The following is a 21,478-nucleotide window of genomic DNA, read 5'->3' on the forward strand; positions in this document are numbered from 1 at the left end:
TTACAGGACAGACGGGGGCGAGCACACTGTCTGTTGATTGAGCGACCTACACCAGAGGTGAGGGCCCGCGCAGCCCGTGTACGTCTCAACTCAACAACAAGGGAAGCCTCAGTAAGGAGTATGCGGCTAGTCCTCTGCGCGAGCACTGGGACATGTAGCTACAATCAAAACAAGGCCCAAACTGCAGCCCACTGGCGGCTGGTGGGCTAGCTCGACAACAGGGACAAGGCAAGCCCGGTTCCATGGAGTAATAGTGCTCTCCAAAGCAAGAAAGGGTGAAAAACACAGACAATTCTTAAAATAATACTTGCCGTACTAAGACGGACAGACAGAAAGAAGCAACCTGACTGATGGTCAGAAATAGAATAAAAAGGCTATGAATTTTTAGACTACTGATTACAGGAAAAGCGCCGACGGCCAGATTTCAGCACAAAGTGCAGGGAAACTAGCAGTAGCTTACGCAGCACTTTTTAGAAGAAAAGAAAGGGCTCAATGTAACAAAGAGGTCTCACCTTACCAATGTGAGAAGTGAAAGATGATGTTTCTCCCCCTGCGTGACGGTTAAGTACCCTCGGGAGGCGGGACCGAGGGGATATTTTAACACATTTCATCACCTTTTGGCTTTCCACCACGTAATCTAAAATACAGGACTAGTAGAAAGTGGCTGAAAAATATATATCCTAGTCTCTATTAATCCAAGCAGAAACTGGAATTGGAAAAATATATATACAGAACAAATACCATAGCATATTAAATAGTAAAAAATTAAACCTTTAGAGAAAAAAAAAAGGTTCTGATGAAGTAACCATTTAATAAATAGAAATATTAATATATGCAATGTTTTCATTTTGTAGAAATGAAATTACAAAGGCAATAAGAATATATTCACTTTTTTTAATCAAAGTAAAAGATTCCAATCTGAGTATCACCATGAGTCACTTTCACTTTCAATATGACATTAGATCAAACATTGCCAAAGTGAAAAAAAAACAAAAACAAAACTAGAGCTTCCCCGTTGCTTGGAAGTTGGAAGTTATTCACAATACTTCCATACTAACCCAGTCTAAGGACTTAAAGTTGGTCACCTTATGCATCAGGAACAACATGGATGTCGAGTCTCAAGGTTTACCTGTGAAACTCCCGGTTTTTCACAATTTTGAGAGTCTCACGGACGTTCAATGGATTCTCACATTTGTGCATACATTGTTATTGTTTGCGAGGCTGCGAAACCCTTTAAGATCTGATTACACTTTGGGAGCGGTATCGCAAAGCGTATAGCGGTAAGTGGTAAACCGTGCGGTTTTCATATTACACTGGCTGCGGGAAACCTTGCGGTATATGTAAATGTATTGTCACATGTTAATGTTGAGAAAAAATGTCAAGAGATAAAGATTAAATATATTTTTGTATGCTATATTTGTGTATGTGTCTAATTAAAAAAAAAAAAAAAACATGCAGCGTTTCATCTGTGTAGCATTCTCCAGAGTGACCATTTTATTTATATTAATAAATGTTATATATTATGTATACATTATATTATGTGACCGGGTGGTTAAAAGCAAGTGTTTTTTTTAATATATCGGCCAAATGCAGGACTATCCCTTTTAAGACACCGAGTTAAAAGAGAGTGCCTCAGAACAGTTTCAGCAGAGCGTGAATATCTCTGGATGGAGAAAGAGCTGTGTTGAAGCACCGTTTGCGCAGATTTTCTGGGAAACCTGAAAAGAGAAATAGCGGGGGTGTATACTTTCACGTAGTAATGAGGCCGCCACCACCCTCTTGCTCTGTATAAGATTGTTCACCTATCTTTAAAACAAAACCCTATTTCTATCTTTACCTGCTCTGTTCATTTGTACCCTTCCCTTGTGTTACCTCTCTCTCAAATCCTTCTTTCTTACTAATTTTGGTGAATAAACTGAGACCCTGAAAAGAACCCCAGATCCTGTGTGAGTGTGTTCAAAGAAAAAGAACAAAACACGACGACCCTGGTAAGGAGGGGGGGTGTGTGTGTGTGTGTGTGTGTGTGTGTGTGTTTACAATTATAATGCCGCTACCACGCCCAGTGTAATTAGACTTTATACATGATGCAGCGGTAAGTCCAGTACAACTGTTCAAGCGCATTGTTTCATTGGGGGCACCATGAAGAGCTGTATAATACCATTCTATCTTTCTGTAGTTCCTACGTAAACTCCCCCCTTACTCCAACGATAGGATTGCCTTGTCTCAAACGGAAGGTTTGTCTGCGCGAGCCTTCTATGTTTCTGTACACAACACAGCATTACTTGGACAGAGTCAAAGGAGAGGATGTCAGACTAACACTGTCTCTTTCAGGCAGAAATGATCACAGAAATAAAAGAGGAATGTAGTCGAAAAATAATGTTCTTATGATGCCAGTGTTTCTAAAGACAATACAAAAAAAGACGCCATATGGTAAGAAATAACAGAACAATTGGAAATTGATGGTATGTCTGTTTTTATTTCACCTTAATTTTGTGACGGGGAGCAACACACACTGGTTTCATATTTATGAAAATGACGCTTCTTTGTTTTAATAATGTTGACCAATAATAATAATAGTCAGTGACGGCCGGCTCACCAAACAGACCCGCTTGGGTTCTTTTCCCTTCTAAAAAAAAAAAAAAAAAAAAAAAAAAAAAATCACGATACACACACAAGGTTGAAAGAAAAATAGCGCTGATGCGCAACTTTAATAACAAAAATAAGCAAAAAAACAAAAACACCTAGCTCCTTCGGAACACTAACTCAACACTGGGTGCAAGATCCTAAGTAGCTCGCAGGACAGATACGCCGTTTACCTGCCACCAATACACACAAAACACAAACAAGTTCCACACCATACCTTTTCTCAATATGACTGCTCACACACAGCCAGGCTTCTCACTCAGCAGCCCTGACACACTGCCCTGACACAGTCTCTTACACACTGCACCTGGCTCTAATTTACAACTGCCACCAGGTGCAGGGGATAACTAAACAATAAAACAATTAAACAATAAAAACCCTTAGCCCATTCACCCAAAAGTGCATTTTCACATTTTTAAAGCAGGGAGGATTTTAACCCCCTCCCTGCTATCTCACATATCCTCCCCCCAAGTGTGCAAACACTGACCGGCCATACCAAGGACACCCCCTCCCCTAAAACACAACCACCCACACTCAAGTCCTGAAATGTCTATTTCCGCCATCTTGCACAGGCGGACTTGAGGGTGGATCGAACCTTCCGGCACTTCCAGGAAGGGACCATGAACCAGCAACAAGGGACCCCACCGGGATGACAGGGTCGACTGACGTGACGACCGGGGAACAGGAAGATGCAGCAGTGGACAGAGATCTTCCCCTGGGGACCGGTGCAGCGATATCCGATCACCCAGGGGGAGCGAAGCAGCGAACGGGAGCATCAGGGACGTCTGGGTGCTCAGGAAGAGCGGAGCAGGGAACCAGGGACAGAGCTATGGCCAATGTTGTGGACTCCTGGGCTCCAGGTCTAGGAAGACCGGTAGGGTATCCGGGAGCAAGGGGCACGGGACCACAACTGGCAGTGCCGGAGTGGTTCGCTGGGGTGATGGAGGTGGGCACCTCACCTCCTCTTTGTTCACTGCTTCTCCCTCTGGGCTCTGGGAGCGGCAGCTCCACCTCTCTGGGCTCTGGACACGGCAGCTCCTCCTGTCTAGGCTCTGTGAACGTCAGCTGGGCTCTTATTGCCTGCTCCCATTTCTGGAGGAACAGATCCATCTCCGTCGACCCTGGCTCTGGTAGTCCCAACATCTGCCTCAACTTCCTATTCTGCTCTTTTAGAGCAGCAGTGTCCTTATTCATTTGAACAATGAAAGTTTTCATATCTTTTTTTTTTTTTCTTTGTGTGTGTGAAATTAAGGGACTTCTGACACCAAATGTGACGGCCGGCTCACCAAACAGACCCTTGGGTTCTTTTCCCTTCTAAAAGTTACGATACACACACAAGGTTGAAAGAAAAATAGCTCTGATGCGCAACTTTAATAACAAAAATAAGCAAAAAACAAAACAAACGCCTAGCTCCTTCGGAGCACTAACTAAACACTCGTTGCAAGATCCTAACTAGCTCGCAGGACGGATATTGCCGTTTACCTGCCAGCAATACACACAAATCACAAACAAGTTCCACACGATACCTTTTCTCAATACGACTGCTTGCTCACACTCTCTCTCTCGCTCGCTCGCACTCACTCACTCACTCACTCACTCACTCACTCACTCACTCACTCACACACTCACACACACACACACACACACACACACACACACACACACACAGAGTAAGGCTCCTCACTCAGCAGCCCTAAGCAGACTGCCTGCCTCTCTGAAATATCCTGCACTTGGCTGTAATTTACAACTACCACCAGGTGCAGGGGATAACTAAACAATAAAACAATTAAACAATTACACAATTAAACAATAAAAACCCTTAGCCCATTCACCCAAAAGTGCATTTTCACATGTTTTTATAGCAGGGAGTATTTTAACCTCCTACCTGCAATCTCACATAGTCACACAAACTGAAGATTTTATTAAAACTGAAAATCAATAAAGAAATATGTGTATATGCATTATTTTTGAATGCTTTACATGTTAAACCAAATCACATATAAACATTCACTATTAAATGTCATTTTTTTTAGTGTGTGGTGTACCCAAATTATTTCTTTATTTTATTTATCCTCCATTTATCCTTGTGTGGCTTTACTACACACTTGCATTTTCACATATACTTTTTACTGAAGTTTTTTTTTTTTCTTTTTGTAAAATTTAAAATTGCATTCTTGCTCCATTTTGGAAGATAATTAATTTAGGAACTCTTAGTAAGTCAGCACAACAATGCATATGTATTGCAGTCTAAGGTATCAGTTCAATACAGTTACATTGCATACAAATACTTCAGCATAAAATGATTATTAATGAAAAACACTATCAGTCTGATAGTGACAATGAACAAAATATTCAGCAAGCCAAGTTTTTCAGGTTGTTCTGATTATGAACTTGTAATCTGATTTGCCTTTCTCTTTTGTTTCAGTACTTCTACACAATGCAATTCCTTTTGTAGGATTTGGCTTCTTGGATAATGCCATCATGATCGCAGCTGTAAGTTTCTGTTCAATTTGATTTATCATTTTTGTGCAACTATATTGTAGTATACAGGTTTCATACAGAGTAATATAGTTAGAGAATTTTGTAGGAAGACTGATTTTATTTTGTTTAGCGCAAATAATTCACACGTTGTTTATATTAAACAGGCTCATATAACTCCAGTCTTGGTCTCACGCCACTGACCTCCAGTGCATTTAAAGAATTGATTTTAAAACCGTGCTTTTGACATATAAAGCACTGGATTGCCTAAGAGAGATTCTGTCCTTATAGAAACCTCTGCCCACTAAAGAGCAAGTAGCAGGGTTTCCAAAATATATGGAGTTATATGTCCCCACATGCTGCTACAGCTGTTTAAATAACGTACCTGTCATTTTTCTTTTCTTTGTTAATACCTTGACCACTTTTTACACTTACCGCTTTAAACGCTATTTCAAAGCTCTTTTCAAAATGGCAGCTCTAGTTCACGGATAGTGTGAGAATTATTACCCACATTGTCATACAGGTAACACAGCAAGAACAATCCATGATGTGGTACGAAACAGAAAAGCCAGAGCAGTGTTGTTTTTTTTTTTGTTTTGTTTTTTTTAAATTATCGCTCCTACTGCAATAATTTAGAGGACAGTAGACTAGATCGGACATTTTAAAAAGCTCTTTGTAAGACTTTTAAGTTATAAGTGTAAAAGTGGTCAGGATTAGTGTTGTCCGACAGGATACAACAGCTACCCTCGGCACAAGCGAAACTTCTCTTTTGTACAGTGGTATCGCGCTATGCTTTAGTGCGAGAGGTCCCGGGTTCGCGCCCACCCGCCACCTGTGTGTGGATTGCCTCGATCTGTGTGATGCGCCTGCCTGCGGGAACCAGGATCGCTACATTGGTGTCAGAAGTGGATGCAGGTACCCCCGGCACACACCTCTCCCTACTTCACTTTTCTGTCAAAACCAGGCCTATTTATGTGGGCTGGCCACACCCTGTGCAGGTGTTCCCAACCTGCTTCTAAGCCTCATTCCGAGTCCTGTTTCTAGGCAGATTTCCCAGTCGGCCATCTTGTGTGTATCAGCATCTCTACATGTATGGCAGCCATTCCATTCCAGTGTCTGTTGAATTCCAATACAGGCACACCTCATTCTACTGAATGAGGTGCTGATTAAGGTAGACCTGAACCAAATCTTATTTAACGAGCAAAAGTGTAAAAACCACTCCTGTGGTCATCACTATCCTCTTGCAATAGGACCAGCTGGATGGCAAAACAGTGCTAGTAGTACCTCAAAAGTAATTGGAATCAAAAAATAACTATTGACCATGCCCATAGAGTTGAAAAGGAAAGTTTTGAATGAGGAAAAGAAGGGTTCAATTCTGGCTTTACTGGCAGAGGGATACGTGAGCGTTGGGTTGCTTCCATCCTTAAAATTTCAAAGATGGCGGTTCATAAGAACAAGGTCAAGCAGCACACATTGGGGACAACAAAGCTACAGACCGGCAGAGGGCAAAAACGACTCTCCACTGACCGGGATGACCGCCAACTCATTCGAATGTCACTCAGCAACCGTAGGATGACATCAAGTGACCTACAAAAAGAATGGCAAACGGCAGCTGGGGGAAGTGCACGGCGAGGACAGTTCGAAACAGGCTCCTAGGGGCAGGGCTGAAGTCATGCAAAGCTAGAAAAAAGCCCTTCATCAATGAGAAGCAAAGAAGAGCCAGGCTGAGGTTTGCAAAAGACCATAAGGATTGGACCGTAGAGGACTGGAGTAAGGTCATCTTCTCTGATGAGTCCAATTTTCAGCTTTGCCCAACACCTGGTCGTCTAATGGTTAGACGGAGACCTGGAGAGGCCTAAAAGCCACAGTGTCTTGCACCCACTATGAAATGTGGTGGAGGATCAGTGATGATCTGGGGGTGCTTCAGCAAAGCTGGAATCGGGCAGATTTGTCTTTGTGAAGGATGCATGAATCAAGCCAAGTACAAGGTTGTCCTGGAAGAAAACTTGCTTCCTTCTGCTCTGACAATGTTCCCAACCTCTGAGGACTGGTTTTTCCAGCAGGACAATGCTCCATGCACACAGCCAGGTCAATCAAGGTGTGGATGGAGGACCACCAGATCAAGACCCTGTCATGGCCAGCCCAATCTCCAGACCTGAACCCCATTGAAAACCTCTGGAATGTGATCAAGAGGAAGATGGATGGTCACAAGCCATCAAACAAAGCTGAGCTGCTGCTTTTTGCGCCAGGAGTGGCATAAAGTCACCCAACATCAATGTGAAAGACTGGTGGAGAGTATGCCAAGACGCATGAAAGCTGTGATTGAAAATCAGGGTTATTCCACCAAATATTGATTTCTGAACTCTTCCTAAGTTAAAACATTAGTATTGTGTTGTTTAAAAATGAATATGAACTTATTTTCTTTGCATTATTCGAGGTCTGACAACACTGCATCTTTTTTGTTATTTTGAGCAGTTGTCATTTTCTGCAAATAAATGCTCTAAATGACAATATTTTTATTTTGAATTTGGGAGAAATGTTGCCAGTAGTTTCTAGAATAAAACAAAAATGTTCATTTTACCCAAACACATACCTATAAATAGTAAAACCAGAGAAACTGATAATTTTACAGTGGTCTCTTAATTTTTTCCAGAGCTCTGTGTGTGTGTGTGTGTGTGTGTGTGTATATATATATATATATATATATATATATATATATATATATATATATATATATATATATATATATATACACACAGTGTCTTGCAAAAGTATTCAGACCCCTGACCAAATCTCTCATATTACTGAATTACAAATGGTACATTGAAATGTTGTTCTGTTCGATATTTTATTTTAAAACACTTAAACTCAAAATCAATTATTGTAAGGTGACATTGGTTTTATGTTGGGAAATATTTTTAAGAAAAATAAAAAACTGAAATATCTTGCTTGCATAAGTATTCAACCCCCACACATTAATATTTGGTAGAGCCACCTTTCGCTGCAATAACAGCTTTAAGTCTTTTGGGGTAAGTATGTACCAGCTTTGCACACAGTGTCGGAGTGATTTTGGCCCATTCTTCTTGGCAGATTTGCTCCAGGTTGTTCAGGTTGGTTTGACGACGCTTGTGGACCGTAATTTTCAAATAGTGCCACAAATTCTCAATGGGATTGAGATCAGAACTTTGACTGGGCCACTGTAGGACATTCACCTTTTTGTTCTTGAGCCACTCCAATGTTGCTTTGGCCTTGTGCTTGGGATCATTGTCCTGCTGAAAGGTGAATTTCCTCCCAAGCTTCAGTTTTTTAGCGGACTGAAGCAGATTCTCTTGCAGTATTTTCCTGTATTTTGCTCCATCCATTCTGCCTTCAATTGTAACAAGATGCACAGTCCCTGTTGATGAGAAACATCCCCACAGCATGATGCTGCCACCACCATACTTTACTGTAGGGATGTTGTGTCTTGAGGCATGGGCAGTGTTAGGTTTGCGCCACACATAGCGCTTTGAGTTTTGGCCAAAAAGCTCTATCTTGGTCTCATCTGACCATAAAACCTTTTCCCACATCGCAGCTGGGTCACTCTCATGCTTTCTGGCAAACTCCAGACGTGCTTTCAGATGGTACTTTTTGAGTAACGGCTTCTTTCTTGCCACCCTCCCATACAGGCCACTGTTATGCAGAGCTCTTGATATCGTTGACTGGTGCACCATTACTCCACTCCAAGCCACTGAACTCTGTAGCTCCTTCAAAGTGATTGTTGGCCTCTCTGTGGCTTCTCTCACAAGTCTCCTTCTTGTTTGAGCGCTGAGTTTTGAGGGACGGCCTTTTCTTGGCAGTGCCTGGGTGGTGTGATGCAGCTTCCACTTCCTGATTATTGATCCAACTGTGCTCACTGGGATATCCAAACACTTGGATATTATTTTGTACCCTTTCCCTAATCTATGCATTTGTATTACTTTATCTCTAACTTCTGTAGAATGCTCTTTGGTCTTCATTTTCCTTCAGATTCACAGCCTTACCAATGATCCTTCAACAGTGAGGTTTTTATCCAGAAAATGTGACAGCAACTTTAATGGTTCACAGGTGGAGGCCAATGGTAAGGTAATTGTGTCCTCGTTAGGGCAATTTCTTTCATCGGTGCAAACTGGGAGCTTCCACAGCACAGGGGTTGAATACTTATGCAAGCAAGATATTTCAGTTTTTTATTTTTCTTAAAAATATTTCCCAACATAAAACCAATGTCACCTTACAATAATTGATTCTGAGTTTCAGTGTTTAAAAGTAAAATATCAAACAGAACGAAATTCCAATGTACCATTTGTAATTCGGTAATATGAGAGAATTGGTCAGGGGTCTGAATATTTTTGCAAGGCACTGCATATATATATATGTATATATATATATATATGTAGTCACACACACACACACACACACACTGAGTGTACAAAACATTAGGAACATCTTCCTAATATTGAGTTGCACCCCATTTTGCCCTCAGAACAGCCTCAATTCGTCGGGGCATGGACTCTACAAGGTGTCAAAAGCGTTCCACAGCCTTGTGGCATGGGGCATTATCCTGCTGAAAAAATCCATTAGCAGATGGATACACTGCTGCCATGAAGGGATGCACCTGATTGATGATGTTCAGTTATCCTGTGGCATTCAAACGTTGCTCCACTTTTATCAAGGTGCCCAGTGTGTGCCATGAAAACACACCCCACGCCACCACCACCAGCCTGCAATGTTTACATGTTGCATGATGGATGCATGTACTCATGTGGAACAGGGATTCAACAGACCAGGAAATGTTTTTTCAAATCCTCCAGTGTTTATGCTCCTTAGCCCACTGCAACCGCAGTTTCTTGTGTTTCGTTGAAAGAAGCGTAACTCTGTTAGGTCGTCGGCTGCCATAAACCCCTTTTGTGTCAAGGTACAACAAGTTGTGCATTCTTTTATGGGACTTTCGGCACCAATGTTGTACTGGACTGTCAGTTGACTAACTGTACCCCGTCTATTGCACTGCACAATTTGTGTCAGCCTCCTTTGGCCTCTTTCATCAGTGAGCCATTTTCGACCACTGGCCTGCCGTTGGCTGGATGTCCTTTGGGTGGTGGACCATCCTTGATACACAAGGGAAACTGTTTAGCGTCAAAAACCCAGCAGCATTGCAGTTCTTGACACACTCAAACCGGCATGCCTGGCATCTACTACAATACCCCGTTCAAAGGCACTTAAATCTTGTCTTGCCCATTTATCCTCTGAATGGCACACATACGCAATCCAAGTACTTCTTTTTCAGTCTATTTCATGGAAAGAGCAGGTGTTCCTAATGTTTTGTACACTCAGTATATACTACCTACATAATTAGTATTAATGTTATTAGACATAATATAAAGTGGCAACGAGGATTCGTTTTAAGTTACTGGACAGTTACCGGCAATAATTGATTCTATATTATATATATTATTTATTAATTATTCTATTATTTATTTTTATTTTATTATATAATAAATTTTAATATATTTATTTAAGTATTTTATATATTTTTATTTTTTATTATATAATAAATTTTGTTATATCATTTATTTATTAAACAGCAAATATTTAATATTTAAAAAAATGAAAAAAACGGAAAAGAACAAAAAAAAAAACGAAAGAATAATTTATATTTATTTAGATATTTTTATATTTATATTGAATATAATTATATTTTATTATCAAAATATTTATATATTTTATTATATTATACAATATTATATAGTTATTTGATATTATTTTTAATATTTTTGATTATAAATTATTAAAATATTAGTATTATTATATTTATATATTTAATATTATTTTATTTAATTAAATTATTTTATATATTTATGATTAGTATTATATTTATTTGCAATTGATTGATATGTTATTTTTTATTTACTTATTTATATATTTATTTTATAATAATATTATTTTTTATGTATTTTATATATTATTATATTTAATATTATATGTTATTTTTAATAATTATATTTGATACTTTATGAGTAATTTATTATATTTTCAATATATAATTATTTAGATTTTATATTTTATTATTATTAGTATAAATATATACATATGATTTATGGATATAATATCATATTTTTTATAATAGTGATTTATATTAATATTTTTTTTATTTTTATAATTAATTGTATATATTCATATATCAATTTTTTTTTATAATATATGGTTAATTATATATTATTTTTAGATAATTTTATATTTAATAATTAAAAAAATTTTTTATATTATATTAAATATATATATTTCTATTATAATTTATTTTGATAATATATTTTTATTATTTTCAATTATTAGTATAAAAAAGAAAATAAAACATCAATAAATATTAATAATATAATAATTTTATATATATTAGATGATTTATTATAATTATTATTTTATTTAATTTTATAATTTATATTTATTATTATAATATATGTATGATTTATATTTTATAATATATACTACAATTTGTCTAAATAACTTACAATATCCGTCAGAGTGATGACGACTACATATATAAGGAAAAAATGGCAGCGATCATAGGACGACTTGACTGATTCGATGAAAATACAGAAGACTGGAACACTTACATTGAACGTTTTGAACACTTCCACATAGAAAACGACATATGAGCAGAAAGGCAAGTAGCGGCTTTATTAAGTGTGATTGGGGGTACGACATACAGCCTGTTAAGGAGTTAATAGCACCCGAAAACCTGGTGCTAAAAGCTATAATGAAACAGTACAAACACTGCATGGACATTTTTCCTCTAAACTTCTGTTAATCGCCGAAAGGTTTTGTTTTCACAGACTTAATAAGGAAGAGGGCAAGTCTGTTGTGCAGTATGTAGCAGTGTTAAAAAATTAACAGAGCACTGTGAGTTTGGAACACATCTTACATACATACATAAAGAGATAGATTGGTATGTGGCTTGAGAAAGGAAGCGATCTAGAAACGTCTTATCTGAAGCTGAATTGACATTCAAGAAAGCTGCAGAGATTGCTGTATCAAAGGAGACGGCTGCTAGGTAATCTCAACAACTAAATGCTTCGCTGAATATAAATAAGCTCACGTTGACACAGAGAAGCAAGTCGATTAGTACTTGCTGGCGTTGTTGGAAGGATAACCACAGTGAAAGAGAGTGACGGTTTAAAGAAAAGGACTGCCGTTGTTGTGGCAATGTCGTTCCGATCATAGTAAAAGAGAACGGCAGAGTAGCAAGCTGTGGAAGAAAAGTGTGCAGTACGTGGAAGTAAAGGAGTGTTGATGCTGACACAGATACCAAATTGGCTTTGAATATGCTTACTCTTAAAGGTGAAATGGTCAATATTTGGGTCACACCAGAAATTGAGGGAAAACCTTTGAAAATGGAGCTGGGTACTGGAGCTCCACTCCTCCACATCAAAGAAAATGTATGAAGCCAGGCTAAGCCAAGTCATTTTTCCTTGCTGCATACCACACAGTGTTGAAAACTTACACTGGAGAAGCAGTTTTGCCCAGTGGAAAAATTAATGTACAGGTGAAACTCAGATGGAGCTACTGCAGCTATGTGTTGTTGAGGGTGATTACCCACCTCTGTTTGGTAGGGAATGGCTTAAGAAAATTAATCTGAACTGTAGGGATGGGACAGTATAAAATTTGCATGGTATGATAACTATTAAAAAAATACCATGCTTAATATCACGGTATACACATCGTGCAAGTTATCAAATAAAGGCTCAAAAGAAAGACTAATGTAAATCACTTAAATTACCGTAATTCACAAAAATAAAACCAACAAAACACACTTCCTTTCATGGAATGATTTAAACATTTTGTATTTAGTATTTTACTATGCCAAATAACTTAGTACATTTCTTTTTTATAAAGACAATCAGAATAATAATTAAAAAAAAAAAAACTTACAGTTTACACTCTCAACATTATACTACAACAGTAATAACATCTATTATTTGCTCAAAATGAGCAGAGATGAGTCGTTTATTTTTTCAACCGGATAAATAAAATATGTATAGCAAAAAAAAAAAGTACTTTAATACTAAAACGTGTTATTGGATTTACATTTACGCCATTGCACAAGTAAGCTTTCAATGATTATTACACATGTGGAGTTTGTAAAAAAAAAAAAAAAAAAAAAAGAAAAAACTTATCTAAGAAAATTGGAATACTGTTACAACTAGTTTAAACAAATCTACGTTGATAACACTGTGCAACAAAAAAAAACAACAACATATGAATCCAAATTAACATGTATTTATGCTAAAGTAATACAAAGATGGCTACAAAAGATTTAGAAATGAGTGTAAATACAGTATAATTGTAAATCTCGAAAAACTACTCACTTCTAAATCTTTTATAGTCATCTTTGTATTACTTTAGTATAAATACATGTTAATTTGGATTCATATGTTGTTTTTTTCTGACTTTATGTGAACGAAAAGACACACATTTTCCCATTTTCCCATTGGAAATAGTGATATTTTGAAATATCACTGTCCTGGTCACAAAAGCAAAGTTTGTGGGGAATAATAGCCATTTTCTATACTTCTGAGGCATAAGCAATTAGGAAATAACACTTACTACCCAGGAACAAAAAATGTGTTACATAGTGCAAGTAGGGTGCTTGCTGCAGTCGCCGGTCTCTTTTGTTTGAGACGTTGGTCGCGTTCTTATAGCGCAGATTTCCGCAGTTCTGCACAGTGCTGCACAGAATCTCAGAGATGCGCTGTAGACGTCACTCAACACCTACAGAAATCTGTGCAGATTCTGCATGCCCAGCGCAGCTTTGAAATGTTACTGCGGGAGGCTGGCTGCAGCTGTGAACCAAAGTGACGATGCCAAGATCACGAGTGACCTGCTAAGCGTAATGCAAATAAACACTAAAACTACTGCTGCTACCTTGTTAGAGGAGGCGAACGACATTTTATCATTATACGATGAAGCCGTGAACAGCCTATATTAAATAAATAAATCATTTAAAAAAAAAAAAAAAACATAAGTGATGTATAATTTTACAATAAAGTTAATATTTATCTATTAAATTAAACTAACTGTTGATAATCCAGACAAATGTAAATATAGCACGTTGAAATGTGTGCTACGCTGCAAGGTTTGGAGAAGACGTTTCTCTAAAAGCTGCGTGTGACGTCAGAAAGACAGCAGCTAAGAGCAACCGGCGCAGCAAGCACTGGGTAACAGAACGCAGCAATTTAAACATGTATTCTGTGTCGTTGACCGTTTGCTTCAAAACCATTATCAAAATACAGTATCAGTTCACAGAATTATATTAGTCAGACACTTTGTTAAGGCTGCAAGTACCATCGCTTGATTTAGAAGAAGCGTGTTTGCAGTTGAACAAATGCATTAACCGGTGTATAACCGAATTACGATAATTGGGGTTTAGAATAAAAGGTAATTAGAATAAACCGAAAAACCGGTATATCAACCCATCCCTACTGAACTGGCAGGAAATAAAAACCTTAACTCAGCCAAGCAATTTGGAAGCAGTTATGATTAAACCTAGCTTTGTAATGTACCTAAACCGCGAAACCTAAACCAAAGTTTTGCCAAAAAACTGTACCATATGCGGTCAAGCCCAATGAATGCTGAGCTGACCCATCACCAGTATTCAGTAACTGGGCAAACTGATTGTACCTGTTATCAAGAAGAATGGCACAGTGAGGCTATGTGGTGACATCAAGGTTACTGTAAACCCTGCTCCCTAATCCTACGCATCAATGATTTGTTTGCTTCTCTAGCGGGAGGTCAATGCTTCAGTAAGTTGGATTTGTCAAACCTAGCTTTGTAATCAGAAAGGAATACTGGGCAGTCAATGGTTTTAGGAAAGGGAGGTGAACTTGCTTGATTTTTTTGAGGATGCTAAGATAACTGAAAGCCTGACAGTTTATTTAATTTCCAAAGTTTTGCCAAAAACGCACAAAAGATTAATTGTACCATATGCAATCAAGCCCAACGTGAATGCTGAGCTGACCCGATTAATCTACAGAAAATGGAGTCGTGTCAGACGACAGTGGCAAAATTCAGTCAAAAATCTGGGCAGAACTGGGCAGACACATTGTTTAATAGACCTGTTATGCAAGAAAAAAAATGGCACATATTGAAATTGGAGAAGGCTATGTGGTGACTCAGAAATGTCTTCATCTAGGTGTGGGGAACTATGTAACAAGAACCCATTGTGAAAAGTGTTGAATTTAAATCTCTGTACAATGCACTAGTAAGACCTCATCCTACTGGTCACCTCGCTATAAAAATGATATTTGCTCTAGAAAGAGTGCAAGAAGAGCGACCAGAATTATTCCGAGGTCAATGCTTAAAAGGCATTTGTCAAATGCCTACTTGCAAATGACAGTGGAAGAGCAATCTAGGAAGTACCTGACTATTACAACACAGAAAGGTATTGTACTGTCGACAACAAGGGACTTTTTCCCTGAAAAAAGAAACAAGGGGGGTCACAAATGGAGTTTAGAAAAAGGGGCATTCAGCTTCAGAATTGTGAGGGTCTGGAATCAACTCCCCAGTAATGTTGTTGAAGCTGACACCCTGGGATCCTTCAAGAAGCTGCTTGATGAGATTTGTTCCAGAGGCCATGGACCAAATATTACGGGGACTGTCTGGTGTTCATTGCTACCTTGATGATATACTGGTCACAGCTGGAAGAGTATAGCCTTCGTGTTCAGAAGGACAAGTGTGAGTTTTTAAGCAATCATTGGAGTATCTGGGACACATCATTGATGCTATGGGCAGTGGACTAAGGACTGTGAAAAGTCATTTAAGATAGCAAAGGTACAGTTAGTGTCATCAGAGGTTTTAACTCACAATGATGGAAACCTTCCAATTACCCTTGCCTGCGATGCCTCACCATATGGAGTGGGGGCGGTTATTTCTCATGTTCTTCCTGGTGTAGAAGAAAGACCAATTGTGTTTGCATCCCAGACTCTCAGTAAGGCTGAGCAGAAGTATGCACAAATCGAGAAGGAGGCTCTTGGAATAGGATTTGGAGTACGGACATTCCGCCAATACTTATATGGCAGGAAGTTCACATTATTCACAGACACCGACCCCTCACAACCATTTTTGGTCCAAAGAAGGGAATCATCATTAGCAGCAGCCAGACTGCAACATTGGGCTTTACTGTTATCTGCCCATATGTGTTTTATTGCAACCAAATGGAACAGCTACCAGTGAAATGTGCTGAAGTGAGAAAAGAAACTAGAACTGATCCTACACTGTCTCAGATTCTAGATCAAGTCTTAAAAGGCAGGCTAAAACCCACACCTGGTATAAAGACACCATTCTACACAAGGCGCCATGAACTGTCTGTGTACCAAGGGTGCTTAATGTGGGGTATCCGTGTTGTCTTGCCTGCAAAGTTAAGAAGCAGAGTATTGGTTGTGCTACATAAAGGACATTCTGGAGTAGTCAGAATGAAGGCCATAGCAAGGAGTTACATCTGGTGGCCTGGAATAGACACACAAATTGAGGAGAAGGCAAAATCCTGTACATCATGTCAGCGTGTCCAAAATATGCCAAATCGTGCACCTCTCCACCCATGGGTATGGCCAAGTAGACCATGGCAACATATTCACATTGATTTTGCAGGTCCTTTTAATGGACAAATGTTTCTCATTGTGGTGGATGCTCACTCGAAGTGGCCTGAAGTTATACTGGAATTCAACCACTGCGGTGAAGACCATTCAGGTTAGGACTATTTAGTCACTATGGTATTCCAGAAAAGCTTGTAAGTGACAATGGCCCACAGTTCAGCTCTAGCGAATTTGAAGCATTCTTGAAAACCAATGGCGTAAACATATATTAGGTCTGCCCCATACCGTCCAGCAACTAATGGTTTGGCTGAATGCTTTGTTCAAACTATGCTACACGTCAGCAAAGAAAAGTGCTACCACTAGTAAAAAACTAAATAATTTTTTACTTGTGTATAGAAACACTCCTCATGCAAAAACCGATGAATCTCCAGCAATGTTGTTTTTGAAACGGAAGCTGTGCACACAATTGGATCTGCTAAAACCAGACATGCAAATAGCACAATGACAAAAGAGTGTGAAGGGCAGACAATTTCAGTCTGTCAGGCAGTGCTTGCGTGGGAATATCGTAAGGGAGACAAATTGATTCCAGGAGTTGTTACTGCCAAAACTGAACCGGTCTCATACACTGTGGATGCGGGAACTGAAATGTCTTGGAGACCAACTACTGGATTGTGTTGGTACCCATCAGAACGAAGATCCTGCAGCAGAAATCTTACCAACCATGACAGAGCCTATTGAGGTTTACACAGCATGTTCACCAACTGCAAACACAACTTCCAAGGGGGACACTGAGGCTGAAACCAATGCTAAGGAACCTTTGTTTCCACCTTCAACGAACCAAGAAGTACACATGGCAGAACCATCATCAAATTCTGTTGAGAGACGCTATCCAGTTCGGATTAAGAAAGCTCCCAGCTGTTTGACTTTTTAATTATTAAAACAACGAAGACTTGCATGTTAAGATAGTTCAGTAGTGTATAGAGAGCAAGCGAGAAGAAGGGGGCAGAATAATCCTCTGGCTAGCTTGAGGCATGAGGCAGTCCACCTTCTGCCTCTAGTTATGTAGATGATTCAATTTGTGACAAAAACATTTAATAGGATGGAAATGTTATGGATTGGATTTAAGAGTGTTAGTCATTTGCTGCCACCTACTGGTACTATTAGCCTAGCTCATGTGTTTGTGATTCGGGAACAATAAAGAAACTCATTGTTGTTGCACCGTGTGTGTGTATATATATATATATATATATATATATATATATATATAATTATATAATTAGTATTAATGTTATTAGACATAACAGCCAGCACATTCAACGTGTGCTGGTAGATGAGTCAATACAGACTGTGTAGTTTGGTTTAATTTTGCCCAAATTAAAGTTGAAGGTCATGTACTACATGGTAGAGCCCGCATCAAAGGGGCTCTATCATTATTTTTTTTTTTCTCTTAAAATAAAAAACAACTTTAAAAGCTATATTTAACATAATTAGAACAGAAAAACAACATACATGTCGAGAAAACAGTTTTTATTGTTAATATGGCATTGCCAGATAAATTAACTGTAGGATTGTTGAATAGTCTGTGTTGAATAGAGTCGGACTAGAAACTTGTTGTTGGAGGCGGGGCGTCATTCAAGCAGGCAGGAAGTGGATTGGCTGGTGCGGAAAGAACTGAAACTGGGTTGGCAGTTTGACTGGCTGGTTTTGAGGGAGCGTGTTTGGTTACAGCCGATGACAGACTTGGGGACCAATTGTGTCTTCCCTGTTCATTTGCTGTTCTGTAGCTATGAATTGAGCCTGAATTATTAAAATTGAGCCTTTCTGTAGTAGAAAGAAAACTGCGTCACCGTCAAAATAATGTAAAAGATTTACATGAATATCTGCAAACCTATTCCGAGTTTAGGAAATCTGTAACATTTTTTTCATGTGGGACTAAGTTTATTAAATGGGAATCTGAGTTATAGTGCAAATTAAATATAATATTTGATGATGTCTGTGTGTTTTCAAATAAATTACACAGTATTTCAGTAAGTATTACATTTTTCTTTTTCAAAATGAAAATAAACAATCCAGGATATTAAATATGCCCCTAACTTTTTACTAGCTTTGCAAATGTTACCTGTTTGTTTATTACAATTTAGAAAAGAAGCAAACATAGCTGGTCCATTTTATAAATATACATGTGTCTATAAAGAGTTAAACATAAAAAAGAATATAATAATTACCTAAAAGTGTTATTTTTATAGGATGTCTGTATTCGTTGGGTTCCCACAGCAGCAGTGATAGAGAGATGTCTTGAGAAGCAGTGTTTGCAAATGACTGCAAGCTCTGGAGTTTAATGTCATCTGTAAAAGATCTAACAACAGAACTTAAAGTTGTGCTCATGCCTCTTGAAAGGTTTACTGACACCTGTAGTAGGGACACAGTATGTCACAGTGTCCTCCCTCCACCCTGTGGAGTCATATCATGACAGTTTGCTTACTCCGCTGGAAAGTGATGTCCCATGTTAAAGAGCTTAAGTGGACAATAAAGTCTGATCTTAAAGATATGTGCCAGTTCTCTGTAATTCTGCACAACAGCACGTTTCTTGATCCCTGCTTTCGTGCATATGTTAAATTTTGAACACAAACATGCTACTATCGAGCATATAAATCTATAAGTGAAATGCTTGTGAATGTAAAGAGTACAGAAAATACTGAGCATGAGTGTAAGCCAAGCTGTAAGAGAAACTAAAACTTAAGACAAAAAACATTAACATATTTTGAAAAATAAAAATAAAAATTGTTCAAATTAGCCGCGGGAATTTCAAAGTTTCCAAACACCAAAATAAATTATCGCGATTAGCAGTTATTGTGATCATTTTTCAGATGATGATTGTGATGCAAAAATTCCATTATCATCCCAACACTAGTCAGGATGTTAACAAAATATTACATTTATGTGAGTTAAACAGTTGTAGCAACATGTGGGGACCTATAACCCTATATTATTCAGAACCCCACCACTAACTCTTTAAGTTGCATTGGGATACAGACATACATCATCTTCTTGGAAAGTAGGGCAGGTCCTTAGCACCAAAATAAAGCTGAAAAAATCAAATTTCACTGAAAAGCTAAAGTGGGATCAAGACATTTTTAGTAATTCATTGATTTTTGTTTTAATGTTTTTAGGGAACACAGATAGAATTATCAATAGGAGTCATCTTCGGCATTTCAACCATGGCAGGTATGTAATTAATGTGATTCTTTTTTCCCATCCTAACAAAATGTAAACAGAGCTGGTGCAATTGGTGCAGGTTGGAGAGATAATAATACAGTGGTTAACCAATCCCTGTTATCATTCTAGATAATTCACACAGGCAATGTTTTGTCTCTATCTCCACCGAGTTTTTAGTTCTTACAAATTGCAGAAAACATTGTAATCTATAAAAGTTTAAAAATGAGATACTATAATGAAATGAATGTACTGTGGTCCAAATCAGATGGGTCTGCAGAAAGCCAAAGGGTATTTGTGGGAAAGTGGTTAGCAGTGTACAGGTGCAGGAGTGATGCAGTGATCAATAACAGACGGACAATGATAATCCAGGTGCAGTGGTGTTTATTTATAATCCAAAAAGTCACTTGACAACTGTAAATAATAATGAGTGGTAGTACACAATGATGTGTGCTACACAGTATAACCCATGGCCAGACAATTCATTCCCAGGGTTGGGTGGAAGTTGGCCATCTAGAAAGGGGGTGGGGCTACGGTACACCAAATAATCAACACAAAAGATAAGCGATGTGGCAGCCGTGGATTGGAGGAGAAGTTGCAATTGTTAACCTGGGGGTGTGGTTGACAGTACAAAAAAGGGACTTAGCGAGGTGATCTGTTCCTCTGTTATGGTTACGGATGAACCGGAAAGAAGCATGGTATATATCGTGAGTGTTTGTTTGTTTTGTCGTTGCTAATACTGTGTTTGATTTGTGATAATTAGACGGCTAAACACGATCCAGAAGCTGTCGTTTAAGGCCAAAACAAACATGGACAACACTGCACCATTGTACACGTATTAAACTGTATTTCACCACTGTACTGAAACCACTCACTCGGATCTTGTGATCGTGTGTGTATTTGTGTGTGTAAATTGACAGCGTTATTATTTGGGACTGCAACCCATTATTTAGAACAGTGCAATACACATTGCTGCGTATTGCCTGGGATTATTATTTGTGGTCACCAGACCAGGATTATAAATAAACATCATTGCACCTTGGATTATTGTTGTCTGTCTTTCATTATTCATCGCATCACTCCTGCACCTGCGCATTGCAAACCACTTTGCCACACCATCTAATAACAACAAACAAGCATAATTAGACACGACAAAACAAACAAAACATTCACAATAGACAATACGGTTCTCCTTCCGGTTCAGCGTTAACCATAACAAAGGAACAGATCACCTTGCTACATTCCCTTTGATTCCGTCAGTCACGCCCCCTTGGTTAAGATTGCAACTGCTCCTCCAATCTGCAGCTGCCACTTTGTTTCCCTTCCGGGTCGATAATTTAGTGTACCGTAGCTCCTCCCCCTTTCTAGATGGCCAATGTCCTCCTAACCCTGGGAGTTAATTGTCTGGCCATCCAGTCCAGGGCACTCTGTTCCCTTTACACAGCGCCCTCACAGGTCGGGAGAGAGATTTATCAGCAAGAATCATTCAGCCTCTATTACAGTATCATAGTTGTGTAGCAATTTGTTAGATTTTTATAGATCTGGCA

The 21,478-nt window shown here is 38.5% G+C and overlaps 1 protein-coding gene across 1 annotated transcript in view; it reads left to right on the top strand.

The window, feature by feature from the left end:
* The window catches only part of LOC121313130 (transmembrane protein 65-like), a 133,169-nt gene that overhangs the window by 88,194 nt on the left and 23,497 nt on the right, over window positions 1-21,478 (top strand). The window contains exons 3-4 of the mRNA XM_041245325.1: window positions 5,069-5,136; window positions 19,889-19,943. Coding sequence (XP_041101259.1) covers window positions 5,069-5,136; window positions 19,889-19,943 — 123 coding nt within the window. The remainder of the gene's footprint in view (window positions 1-5,068; window positions 5,137-19,888; window positions 19,944-21,478) is intronic.

Source organism: Polyodon spathula, chromosome 3 (assembly GCF_017654505.1).
Source record: "Polyodon spathula isolate WHYD16114869_AA chromosome 3, ASM1765450v1, whole genome shotgun sequence".
In the NCBI taxonomy this organism is placed as follows: Eukaryota; Metazoa; Chordata; class Actinopteri; order Acipenseriformes; family Polyodontidae; genus Polyodon; species Polyodon spathula.